The sequence below is a fragment of the Sparus aurata genome, chromosome 12 (genome assembly GCF_900880675.1).
Source record: "Sparus aurata chromosome 12, fSpaAur1.1, whole genome shotgun sequence".
Lineage (NCBI taxonomy): Eukaryota > Metazoa > Chordata > Actinopteri > Spariformes > Sparidae > Sparus > Sparus aurata.
Genome location: NC_044198.1, coordinates 11,390,671 through 11,402,692, shown reverse-complemented (window position 1 = coordinate 11,402,692; position 12,022 = coordinate 11,390,671). Strand labels below are relative to the sequence as shown.

General features: G+C 40.8%; 1 protein-coding gene across 1 annotated transcript; it reads right to left on the bottom strand.

Annotated features, from left to right (window-relative positions):
* Positions 1 to 1,757: 1,757 nt before the first annotated feature.
* Positions 1,758 to 10,242, bottom strand: LOC115593136 (progestin and adipoQ receptor family member 3-like). The gene is made up of 6 exons (XM_030436526.1): positions 10,017 to 10,242; positions 9,695 to 9,857; positions 5,398 to 5,553; positions 5,050 to 5,247; positions 4,772 to 4,862; positions 1,758 to 4,485 (listed from the first exon to the last, which is right to left on the bottom strand). The coding sequence occupies exons 1-6, from the start codon at positions 10,211 to 10,213 to the stop codon at positions 4,343 to 4,345; spliced, it is 948 nt and encodes a 315-aa protein (XP_030292386.1). The 5' UTR covers positions 10,214 to 10,242; the 3' UTR covers positions 1,758 to 4,342.
* Positions 10,243 to 12,022: the final 1,780 nt, after the last annotated feature.

The window sequence follows — 12,022 nt, the reverse complement described above, 5'->3', positions numbered from 1 at the left end:
CAGCAATGTGTGTTTCCACAAATAATGTTGTGGTTAACAAGGCGGATCGAGATTTTTGAAGTTGGTCTGGGGTTCTGTAAAACCAAAATATGCAAAAGTTAAACATGTGGACCTTTTGTCATAAAGCACCTAAGGCTACATTTATAAATTAAAATATAAAGGATATTGCCCCTTTTTAAAGTCAACTACATCTTTAATAATATAAATAAAATTTAAATTTAAATTTCTCCAAATTAACTTTGAAATGTTCCAGAAATGATGATTAAGCAACCCGAGACGCTTTAACGCTTTTAGGCAACACTGTGCTGCTGTGTCAGGCTCCACACAACCAACCATTATTCCATGAGGTGACACACTCATGGCTATCATTTGCTAACATAATTATCATACTTTAAACACGGTAGTATTCCTCTTACGCTCAAAGTCATCCCAAATGACAGCGCTGCTATAGCACTTCATGTATCTGCCCTTATAATCCATGTTATTATCTATAGCAGTTACACATTCAGGTTAAGGGCCCATCATCACTTATTAACTGTGCACATGCTGAAGGTAAGCTGTTTTCCTGCACCGAGACTGACAATGATTAAACATATTTACATTGACGAAAATGAAAAGTCATGCACAAAGTTTAAAGTTAAGGTTTCTCATGGGAACACTGTGAGTGATCGGCCTCTTAGACTGCAGCCGGGAACTGGTTTTAGTCTAGCTTAGCAAAAAGACTTGCGAGGCAAGGACACAACTAGCCTGGCTCTGTCCAAATGTAGGTTAATGACCGACAGTACCAGGGCCTCTAAAGCTCACCAATTAACAAAATATATCTTGTCAGGTTAATCTGGGCAAAAAGTGAAGTGTGGCATAAAATTATGTCCAGATGACAATTAGCTCTTTTACAATCGGGTTACACGCTTCTTCCTAACGACCCAATTAAAAAACGTGAATTGTTTTTTTTCACATCAGTTTTTGTAACAATTATGTATTCAGAGGAGCTGGTCAGTGTATTGAGTTTGGCATACTTTTCTTAGTTTTAGTTCATAGTTTCTTTCCAGTCTGCTCAGCTAAGATAACCAGCAGCTGGTCACAATTAACAGTGGAATCTATCAAAAACACAACTTTGAGCGTTTGAGTGTCACCTAACCCTCAGCAAGAATATGAGTAAGCCAATTTCTCAAAATTGCTATCATAAAGGCAGCTCCAGTAGTCTCCGAGGTCAGGGTGATTTCCCATCCTGACCGTGTCACACACCCTTTGCTTAAATATTCATCACTGGATGACGGGATCTGTCGATGGGCAGTTATTATTTGCAGCAACTAAGACAGTCTTAATGCACAATCTTTATTAAAGTTAGGAATGTTTATGGTGCATTTCAAGCTGCTGAGAGCAACGATATGAGCATGTGACTATGACTTGCTGAGCCATCGAGAAGTCCCTGTGTTTAAAAAGCATGTCAAATTGCTAAGTGAAGTGAATCACTCGACTCTGGGTGAACAGAAAACTCTCCACTCAGCAAGAACCACCTCCGTTAGAGGACAATGGATGGACGAGTAGGTCAAATGAAGCAAGGGAAAAACATGATTCCCACGCACTGAAAGAGAGACAGTGATGTGATAAAAATCTGAAATGTCCACAAACATTTTCTCTGAACTCTTTAATGTAAATGGGCAACTTTTGTGTCAATGCCGCCCTCTGTTGTTCAATAATGTGAACATCTCTGTATGGAGAGTAATTGAAATCCAAAACCAAAGACTGAGTGGCAATTTCTTTTCCAGCATTCTTTATTCATTCAAAATATTTAAAAATATATTTTCACATAGGCACTGAAATAAATATTATACACCTTGTAGGTCAGTGCCAGTGCTTCATCATATTAATGATATTCAAGAAAAAAAAAAAACCCAAACACAGGATCAAACAATCATGAGATCATTCAGAAAAACATCAGGCATAGTATATATGATAATGAGAGGGCAGAGTTCATGTTCGTAAATAAAAACTAAACACACACTTAAAAAGGCAAAATGAAGAACAGTAAAAACCTTAATGGCCTTGTGGTGTGACAGCGAAGATGACGTCGGTCCGTGTTTGATCATTTTCTTTAGGTTTTTGTTTCTTTCTGGACCAAAAACAGATTCAAACAGTATGAGTGTATACGGTATAAATACTCAAAGACAATAAGGCAAACGCAGTACAAATGTGATTAAAAATATGTAAAAGTAAACACAAGACAAACGCTAAAAACATTTAAATACATATCTGCTCCAAACACTGGCCCTATGTAACAGCTTCAAGTAGACACTGATGATTTAACACGCCGGCAGCCTTTATGAGAGAGAGCACATCTGATAACTGCTTACCACTATGAACTGTGAACTTCTGTTCACTGAGCTCTCAGCAAAAATGTGATTTCATTGTCTTTCTCGAATAACTCAAGCTACTGTTAAAAGAGTAATATATCATATCAAGATTTATATCAACCTTTTTTTCATTTATGAGATTTATGTTTCGTTTTTGTTTTACAACCCTGATTCCAAAAAAAGTTGGGACGCTGTGTAAAAACATAAATGCAATCATTTACAAAATGTGTTCACCAACAATTTTTTTACAAAGTGCCCCTGAGCCCATGTAGTAATCTCCTTTATATGTGTTTCAAAAAGTGCTGAACCTCACCCCATCTTTGATTGTGAATGACTGAACCATTCAACGATTTATACCCAATCCTGATAAAATCACCTGTTACCAATGAACCTGTTCACCTGTGGAATGATCCAAACAGGTGTTTTTTGGAACTTTACACAACTTTCAGTCTTTTGTTTCCCCATGTTCTTTTTTCCGTTGATTTTATTTATACTGTATACAGCGTCCCAACTTTTCAGGGAACTGGAGTTGTTTTTGCCCAGGTTGTGAAAACACTTTCTAACAAAGGCAGACAGTACAGCAGTCCTTAAAAAACTGTTAGAATAGTGTTTTTCATGTCATTTTTTTAAGTTTTAGACACCAAAAGCTAAATCCCATTCACCTTCATTATATTAATCACACAATGCATAAAATCAAAACTATGTGTACCCTGTAAAGGTGAGTTACATATAGTTTTGCTGTAATCTGGATGAACCACAATATTTAAACACAGCATTGTCGGTTCATTGGAAATCTCAACTTTATACTTGCTCACTGGCCAGAATTGCATTCAGTTGTATCCGATTTATTGTGCGTCTACGAACGAAAGCTGTGATGGGCAAATTAGGTAAACTAATAAATAAATAAGACACCAGAATCATGCAATATGATGTCAGCAGACTGATGTGCGATGGCGATATGAATATGAGAGAGATTTAGCTATAATTTCATCACTTGCCTTGTAATGGCAGGCCAATAATGACAATTATATCAAAGGTGATGATGACTATACAACATGTTGATTAACTGTCTGGTATTTAGGCTGATGACAGCCCACATAGTGTGAGGGCACAGTAAAGAGATTTTACAGTATTTTTTTTTCTTGAACTGCCACCATTGTTGCCAAGAACAAACACACAAAATAAAAAAAGACACAAATCAATAAGTGCTAAGAAAACAGTGTGGCCTAAATAGGGTTCCCACATCTTTTTTAACATGTTTCAGTTTGATTGCTGATTAAAATATTTGTTCAAAAGCTTAAAATACTCAATTCACAGTGTTGAATTTCCAGTTGTCGTGTTTGTTTTCCTCTGCTTTCCACCTTTCAAGACATTCCATACAATCTAATCCTGAAGGAACTGATAGATAAATTAAATGCAAAAAGAAGTTCACACAGGCTATGTTTGTTTGATTCAAAAGAATCCTTATAGATAGATTCTCAATACTTCTGTACAAAAAACATAATAACCAATTATCAACCGATTAAAAAACACCAAACGTTTGTCAGTTTCTACAAAAGAATTCCTGTTTCATGCATTGATCATAGTGTTTACGGAGCAACATCAAGTGATATTTTATGTCCATCAGTGTGGAGCGGCTACATAACTTTTGACATCAGTTCAGCTTTTGCTGAGAGGATTTAAGATTTAGTGTAGCTCTTAAAACCTCTTAGCTAGCATCTTCAGTAGACTTGGTGACGATACTGGTTTTCGAACAGTCCGACAGTAACCGACGGCTCAGTGAAAGCTACTGTCGGACTCTTGGTTTCTGACCTTAGGAGATAATAGTCAGGAGCTGCTGGTAGTTAGTGATAGTTAGGTAGCAACTTCTTACCAGCAGCTAACTGGTAAGAAATCCTTGAATGATAAAATAATGACTTTAACTGATATCTACCAACAATTAGCCTGCATCTGACGGCCTTCCCATCACAATAGTTGATCAGTTTAACTTAGCTGCTGCTGTTCTGGTTGGGGCAGGACTGGCTGTGTCTGAATCGCATGATGTGCACGGCTGTCTGATGCCACCAGTAAAACATCACCACCACCAGTACGTGCCACACCTGGTGGCTGGCGCCCAGGTAGTTCAGCTGGCCTAGAAGAAGAGAGGAAATAGTTGTTTGCTGAGAGCACGTGCTTTTGTTCCAGACGACACATGTTCAAACCATCTTAAACCTTGAACTGCAGCTTAATGCTGACAAAATAAAATCTAATTAACACTGGGAAATATATTTATTTACTGCTCAATAACAGTCATTGATACAGTCACTTTAACTGCTGAATTCTTCTTTTGGTGACCAAGTGTCTCAGTTGGTTTAAGGCTCACCACTTCAGACCTGTACACAGAGAAAGAGAGAGAGAGAGAGAGAAGGAGGACTCACCAGGGAAATAGCGTTCAGGGATCTTGGTGACGTAGAACAGGAAGGCAGATCCAGCAATCAGGTACATCACTATCACACGAGGCAGGAACAGCTGCACACATGATAAAAACAAAGTTTGTATGACAGAACAGAGAGAAAGAAATTGCAGAGATTCATGAGTGAGGAACACTCTTAAGAAAACTGCAAACTAGTATATACAAAGGTGTAAAAACATAACATGAGCAAACATCAGCTCACTCTCACTTTGCTTGTTTTCTACCATCACTGTACTTTCTCACCTGTACGACATCAGTACCGAACCCTCCGTTGAGCCAGACCCAGTGACACGCAGGGATCACACTGATTCCAGCCACACAGCAGAAGATTGTCACCCGTATCCGTCGCCAGTCGTTGCTGAGGTAACGAGGGTGCACCTGAGCACAGAAGACGGCCAGGATCAGGGACAGGACCATCAGCAGGTAGACCTGTCGCCAAAACTGCAAGACAGGAGAGAAACCAATAACATACAGTCTTATCAGAGCTGGAGCATCTGTCTCTATTAGTCCATAACATATTTGACTTTATTCTTTATTCTATATGAATCACTGCAGTACAAATCACTTGATATCTTAAGTGTACACACTTACAGCATTACAGTAGAAAGCGTAGAAGAGCCCAGGTACATAACAGCCCAGGATGCCGACAGAGATGCCTGCGTAGTCTAACGACAGCCAGCGACGGCAAGTCTTCTCTGATCGGTGGCACGAGAACAGGTGATACCCCACAGAACACAACATACACACCTGCGACGAAAACACACAGTAACATTAGAGACCGACACCTGATCCGCAGTCAAATTCAAGCACTTTTCAAGCTTTTTTAAAAGAAGCATTTTCAAGCATTTCCAGCATCTTACATCAGTGGTTAATTACATGTGCAGGCAACATTTTTGCCAGTATTAGACTTCAGAGACACACTCTATACTCATGCGGCAGTCTCGATCTTGAAGCCAATGGATGCTATATATATCATAGCGCAATGCATTTCATTGCAGGTGCTGGGTTTCAAACTCACCACTGTGTTCTGTATAGCACTGTTGGCTGGCCCCTTCTGGGTCAACGGAGGAAGCAACATAGTTTACTTTATATTTATGAAGCACTAATTGGTAAAATCCCTTTGTACTTGAATAGTCTTTTGTCAATCAACAACATGACACATGAAAATAGATCTCATGATTGGATCACACCAACAATGCCACGGTATAGGATATGATGGGGGAGGCTGCCTTCAGTATTGCTGCAGCCATTATGTGGAACAACGCTCAAGCTTTTCTCTCTGGTATCGGATGGTGTATTTTCAAAGACCTAGTGGCCGAACTGCTCAAGGAAAATACTTGCAGTTGTTCAAATTGTGCGCATATTACGGGTGGGACGATACAGGTAAGTCATGATTCGATACTGTGACGATATTTGGCCCACGATAATGATAATATCACAATACACGATATCTGCAATATTCGATATATTGCAAGAAATTTCATCAACGATATATCACGATATGTGACTGAAAAAGGAAAACTTCTTATGCATCTATTGCATTTATTTTATTTTATTTTCTATAAATTTAATATGCCTTGATGTGTCCAGGTTGACCCAAAGCACTTTTATGTTCCCACTTCCCAGGTACTGGATGGGTGAACATAACTCTGCACATAATTGGTTGCATACTGAAATGTGCCCAATATTTCATTTAATTTTTATGTTATTCTTGTTTAACTATTGTTAAACTAAAACGGGCCCAAGTTTACATAAAACAAGTTGCTACTGACTTTTCAGTATCAGAAAGCACTGTCCTGGTTTACATAAGACATGTTATTAACGTTCATGCACTTTAATGTGTCCAGCTCAGGGTTCTCTCCAGACGGTGGAACAGCGGCGCTGCGCCGCTATACTCATTTTCAATGTAAGCTGCTTTATAGCGGGTGTTAGTGGGCTGCCGCAGTCTTCTCGTTAAAAAACAAGCGCCCCCCGGCTGACGGTGACGAGCGTCCGTTCGTCCGTCAGCCCCCCGGCTGACGTCGAGGAGCCGGGGGACGGACGGATGGAAAATATCGATTTTTTTTTCCCACCTCTAGTGCATATGTGTTGAGTTATGGGTATTTATGTATATATACACATGAATGTGTATGTAAATTTGTATAGCTGTGCTTATATGTGTAGAGTTTCTTTTTCGTTTTGTAGTCGCTGGGCCTCCTTGAAAAAGAGAGTTTGGTCTCAGTGGGTCCTCCCCACTAAGATAAAGGATAAATGAAATTTAAAAAATACACATTTATAAAGACATAAACTAAAAATGATTATTTCACTTCATCGCATTAAATCACATGTTACTTTACTGCAAACAACCAACATCATGTTTTGTGAGAACATTCTACAGAAGGGTGACAAAATGGTCAAAATGAAGGAAAACTGTTTGTCAGTGGACTCAGCATTACAACCTGTCTGAACCAGTATAAAAATATATTTTATAAATGTATTAGTTACAATTTCAAGCAGTTTCGAGCACTTCTCATAAAATCCTAGTGTCTTGAAGGATTTCCAGCACTTGGGTTTTTTTTTAATGGTTTTATGTTTTTTATGTCATTTATGGTTTCATCAGATAAACTTTTGTTTTGTTTGACTTTTTTTGATTAGAAGTCAACAAAATCCTAATACATGGTTGTAAAAACAATCCAGACACTCACACCACATACTGCTATGAAAAAAGAAAAGGGGTTTAAGAAGAAGAGTGGTAGGCTAACATTACTTCACAATGCTTACACAACATACACTACTCAATAAGTTAGGGATATTGTGAGAGACTCAGTGGCTTTCATACATAGGGTGTTTGTTTCACTTCAGAGAGTTTTGGGATAGGGAGGCAATTGTATTGGGGTGATAGACACACCTCATTTTGTGTTTTCCACGTAATGGTCTCACTGTGTACAGTGTGCCTTACATATTGGGGCTAATACCAAAAAACTAAAAGACAACCCTTTTCAATGTGGCATCAATTTCAACATTCTGTGGGTATAAAAAGATGGTATTGTCAGTAAGTCATTCCAAGTTCATCATTCAAACAGCCATGAACAAACAACGTCACTTAACGGACGAGCAGCGCCACCTGGCAATAGCGCGCCTTCGGGTCGGTGGCAGGCAGTCAGATGTTGCTCATGAACTTGGTGTGTCTCAAAGTGTCATCAGCAGACTCGCATCAAGACACAGAACTACTGGCAGAGTTCGTGACAGACCTAGGAGTGGAGCCCCACGAGTTACAGACCGCAACGATGACCAGTACCTAAGGACCTAAGCACTCAGACATCGTTATGCAACTGCCACACAGCTGCAGGCCCAGTTACGAGATGTGAGAGGTACTAGGGTTTCCAGACAAACCATTTGAAACCGACTCCACCACTTTGGCTTGAATGCCAGGCGACTGTTGCAGGTGACTCCACTGACACCAAGACACCGCCGTAAACGTTTGCAGTGGGCACAAGACCATGTGACCTGGACAATGCAGCAGTGGTCTACCGTCCTGTTCACTGATGAGTGTCGGGTCTCCTTGCACAGAAATGATGGTCGTCAGCGTTGCTGGAGAAGGCGAGGTGAGCGATACGCCGAGGTCAACATGGTCCCCAGGGTTCCCTTTGGTGGAGGAGGTGCAACAGTCTGGGCACTGCACGTTCCCCCCAGAGACATCATAGAACCCATCATCATCCCCCAATTCCGCCAGCACACCCCCAACTTTCTGTTCATGGATGATAATGCTCCACCACATCGTGCCAGAATTGTCACAGCTCGACTTCAGGAAGTCGGAGTGCCTCATATGGTATGGCCAGCAATGTCCCCTGACCTGAACCCAATAGAGCACGTCTGGGACCAGCTGAAGCAGAGACTGGATGATCGTACCCCAACCCCACGTGACCTGGCAGAACTGCGTGTAGCACTTGTGGAGGAGTGGAACGCATTGCCTCAGAACAACATCATGAGGCCAGTGAGGAGCATGAGACGTCGCTGTCAAGCTGTCATTGCGGCAAATGGTAGAAACCCCCGCTACTGACATTGTCAATTTTTGTTATTTGGGGCTATCCTTGCTATTGTCTAAATTTTTGGGGTAATAAATATTAAACTAATGAAAATGGTGTTTCTTCTCATTCATTATTAGTAATATCAAAGGGAACTTTTACTTATTTCATTAAAATTCAGACCAAATAGGAAAAGCACTCATGTAAATAACAATATCCCTAACTTATTGTGAGTAGTGTACTTCCTGACATTACCAATACCATTATCAGCTTCTACATGACCTACAACAAAAACGCTTCACAGCTAACACACAAACAATAAACACTGTTTCTACAGAGAACAATTCAGCAGCTGCCACTGGGGACTACACACTCCTAATGTAGCTCTTTATAATACACTGAGCCCCACCTTTACAACAGCAATTGCTACGCACAACATACACACCTGGTGGGCAGAGGTGAACTGAGTGCACATGTGGCAGGAAACGTGAATCGACATGAATCAGTTTGTTAAGCCATACAATTACACTGTAAGCACAGGACACTGTGTAGATTATTTACACGTAATACTTGCAGCTGTACAAAATGAAGAAGCCACTAGAATTTATAAGTAGCAAAATTACAAACACTTGCTGATCATACACATTTCTGTGAAAATGACGGCTGGAAGGACTGAGGAGAGCTTATTTTAGTAAACGTGTGGCATCTGTGTGGACCAAATCACAGCACTGCTCTCATCAACCAACATCTTTGTATTCAGTTTCATGTCCAAACAACATCACAAGGTCTGGATGAGGGTACAAGATTTTCTCAAATGTCATTAACTTTTCCAAGAGAGGGATTCTCCACCCTATGTCAGCCCCACTCGCCAAAAACAATCTTACCTGGAAGCAGAACAGTCCTATAGTGTAGATGACATAGTCCTCTCTGTTAGCTCCAGAGGCTGGCAGTACCGAGGAGAGGTCATTGACCGCCAAAGAGAAGAAGAGCAGGAAGCCCAGAAGGTGGCTCCAGATGTTCACCGTCTCATTGGACAGCATAAAAATACTGTGACAGAAAAGAAGAAACAAAGATTGACTGTGTTATAGCATGCACCTTTTTGACATAAGCATGGTTATAGTTCTGTACCATGAACAAAAAAAGAAGCATGAGAGGAATATATTAAATAAGTCTTAAATTCTGATTTAAAAAGTGTGTATTTCCCACCTCCTCAGGCAGAGTTTGGAGGGCAGGTGAGCCCGGTAGCCGTCCGTGATGTAGGGGTTTTCTTTGAGGAAGAGGGGGATTTGTTCGTAGGTGTACAGTCTTATTCTCTGGGGTATTAGCACGGGCCAGTGCTGGTAGCTGCCCAACTCGATGTAGTGGGCAGTCTTCAGCAGCTTCTGAGGCATCTTCAGCAGCATCCTGTCCTCTGCTCCTCTGGCACAAGGCAAGCTGGGGAGGTTCAGGCTGAGTTTGTGAAGAGGGAGAGGGAAAACCCTGGTTAGTAATTCATCATCTTAGTTCCGGTTGTATCGGTTAGACTAGTTTGTCAAGAAACAACAGAAGACATTCAAGAGAAGAAAACAGGGTGAACATGTTTTGACATGACAAGTACTGCAGTACCACAGTGTAGAAATAAATACTCTGTTAAAGTAAAAGCGATGCATTTAAATCCTCGAATGTTCTTAGTTACATTCCACATGTCAGCGTTTTAAGATAACAGAGTAGGACTTTACTGTTTACAGGTGAGCTAGCTAAAGCTAACGAGGTCGTTGATGTTTACCGACTCCTTCAGCCTCTCAGCAGCGTTTATCTAGCCAGACGTGTTGACTCTTCAACTCAGAGACTAACATATCTTCCACTTTGCGATAGAGGCTTTTTAAATAACAATGCGGACACACTGACATCTTCAAACTGCACGTCCGACCGTTTTGTTATTGTCGAGCCATGTTAGCATCCGGGTAACGTTATGCTGACCTTATCAGACGTTATTTCAGCCAGATGAACAGATTGAAAACGGGGTTACAAAGCTCACCGTTAGTCGCGGCCCGACTGTTGATGTCCTGGCTCAGATAATTCATCCATATCCGGATGGCTAGGAAGCTGGCATTGCGGTAAAAGATGGTCACATTTTTGTTAAATGACACTCCGCTCCTAAACACAGCAAGTCTTCTTCTTTCTGGTGTTTACACTAAACGACGACACCGTACGTTGCTGTCACCAACTGGTGGGTGTGGAGAACTGCACCTGTAGCCATTCATTCATTCGTTCATTCATTCATTCATCATTCATGAAACAAGATCATTTCCTGAACTTTCCTGCGAAATATCTCTTGAATCCTACATTGAATTAATTTCCAAAAGGCTCAGAGTTAGTCTGTTTTGTCCAGATGAGCATTACATGTCCTGGGGCGTATTTTATTCTAGTGGTTTGTGCAGATTTCTCCACCAAAGTCTGAGAGGAAGATCACGCCCTTGCTTTTGGCAACAGTTTAATTACAATGCAGATTGTTTTCTGGCCGTATAAATGCTTTTCTATTTAATAAAGCAGACTTGTGACCACACCCTGCAATTTCATCTGTTTTGTTTTTGATGAAGGGATTGGCTGTGGTTCAAGCTTCATCAGCAGTGGTATGAAGAAACACCCTCGGTTTTGTTTTTTAAATGAGGTCAGCAGAACATCTGGCGAGCCCTTCTCACATCAGCAAGACAGTCGGACTGAAGAGGTATCATCCGCATCCCGCATCATTTGGTCCTTTTGTGCACAGTGTGTATCTTCCTTGATGGATAAGTTCACCCAAAAATTTAAAAAATCCCTCATCATCTACTGACCCTTCTCATGCAGACGGAGGGTCGGGTGAAGTTTTGTATTCCATAAAACAGTCCTGGAACAAGACTCCAGAGGTCACAAGATTTAAAATTGATTTGGATCGAAGTTATTTACACCCTTTTAAAGTTGAAATCTTCACTGTAGCTGCTCCACTGAAAATCTTGGGCCTCTGGAGACTTGGATTAAGCTGGATGAGCTGTACGAAGCCATTTTATGAAGTGCAATATGTGACAAATTGCCACCTGTGGAATTCATACTCATAACAGACAGGGGGCAGCATATCACCAGAGTAGCTGTTAAGTGCTGGTAGCTAGTTAGCTCAGTTAGCCAGCTAACTAGCGGTCCAGACTGGGTGCTCTGGTATCAGGTGTTGGTGTTTACACCACTAGAACAGGAGCTTT

What these genes read in the sequence shown, in the direction of transcription:
- LOC115593136 (XM_030436526.1), bottom strand. Translation starts at nt 10,213, where the DNA reads ATGCTGCTGAAGATGCCTCAGAAGCTGCTGAAGACTGCCCACTACATC. An exon ending in TCCAAACTCTGCCTGAGGAG is followed by an intron (nt 9,858 to 10,016) that starts GTGGGAAATACA and finishes TTTCTGTCACAG; the next exon opens with TATTTTTATGCTGTCCAATG. An exon ending in CCCTGAACGCTATTTCCCTG is followed by an intron (nt 4,486 to 4,771) that starts GTGAGTCCTCCT and finishes CTCTTCTTCTAG; the next exon opens with GCCAGCTGAACTACCTGGGC.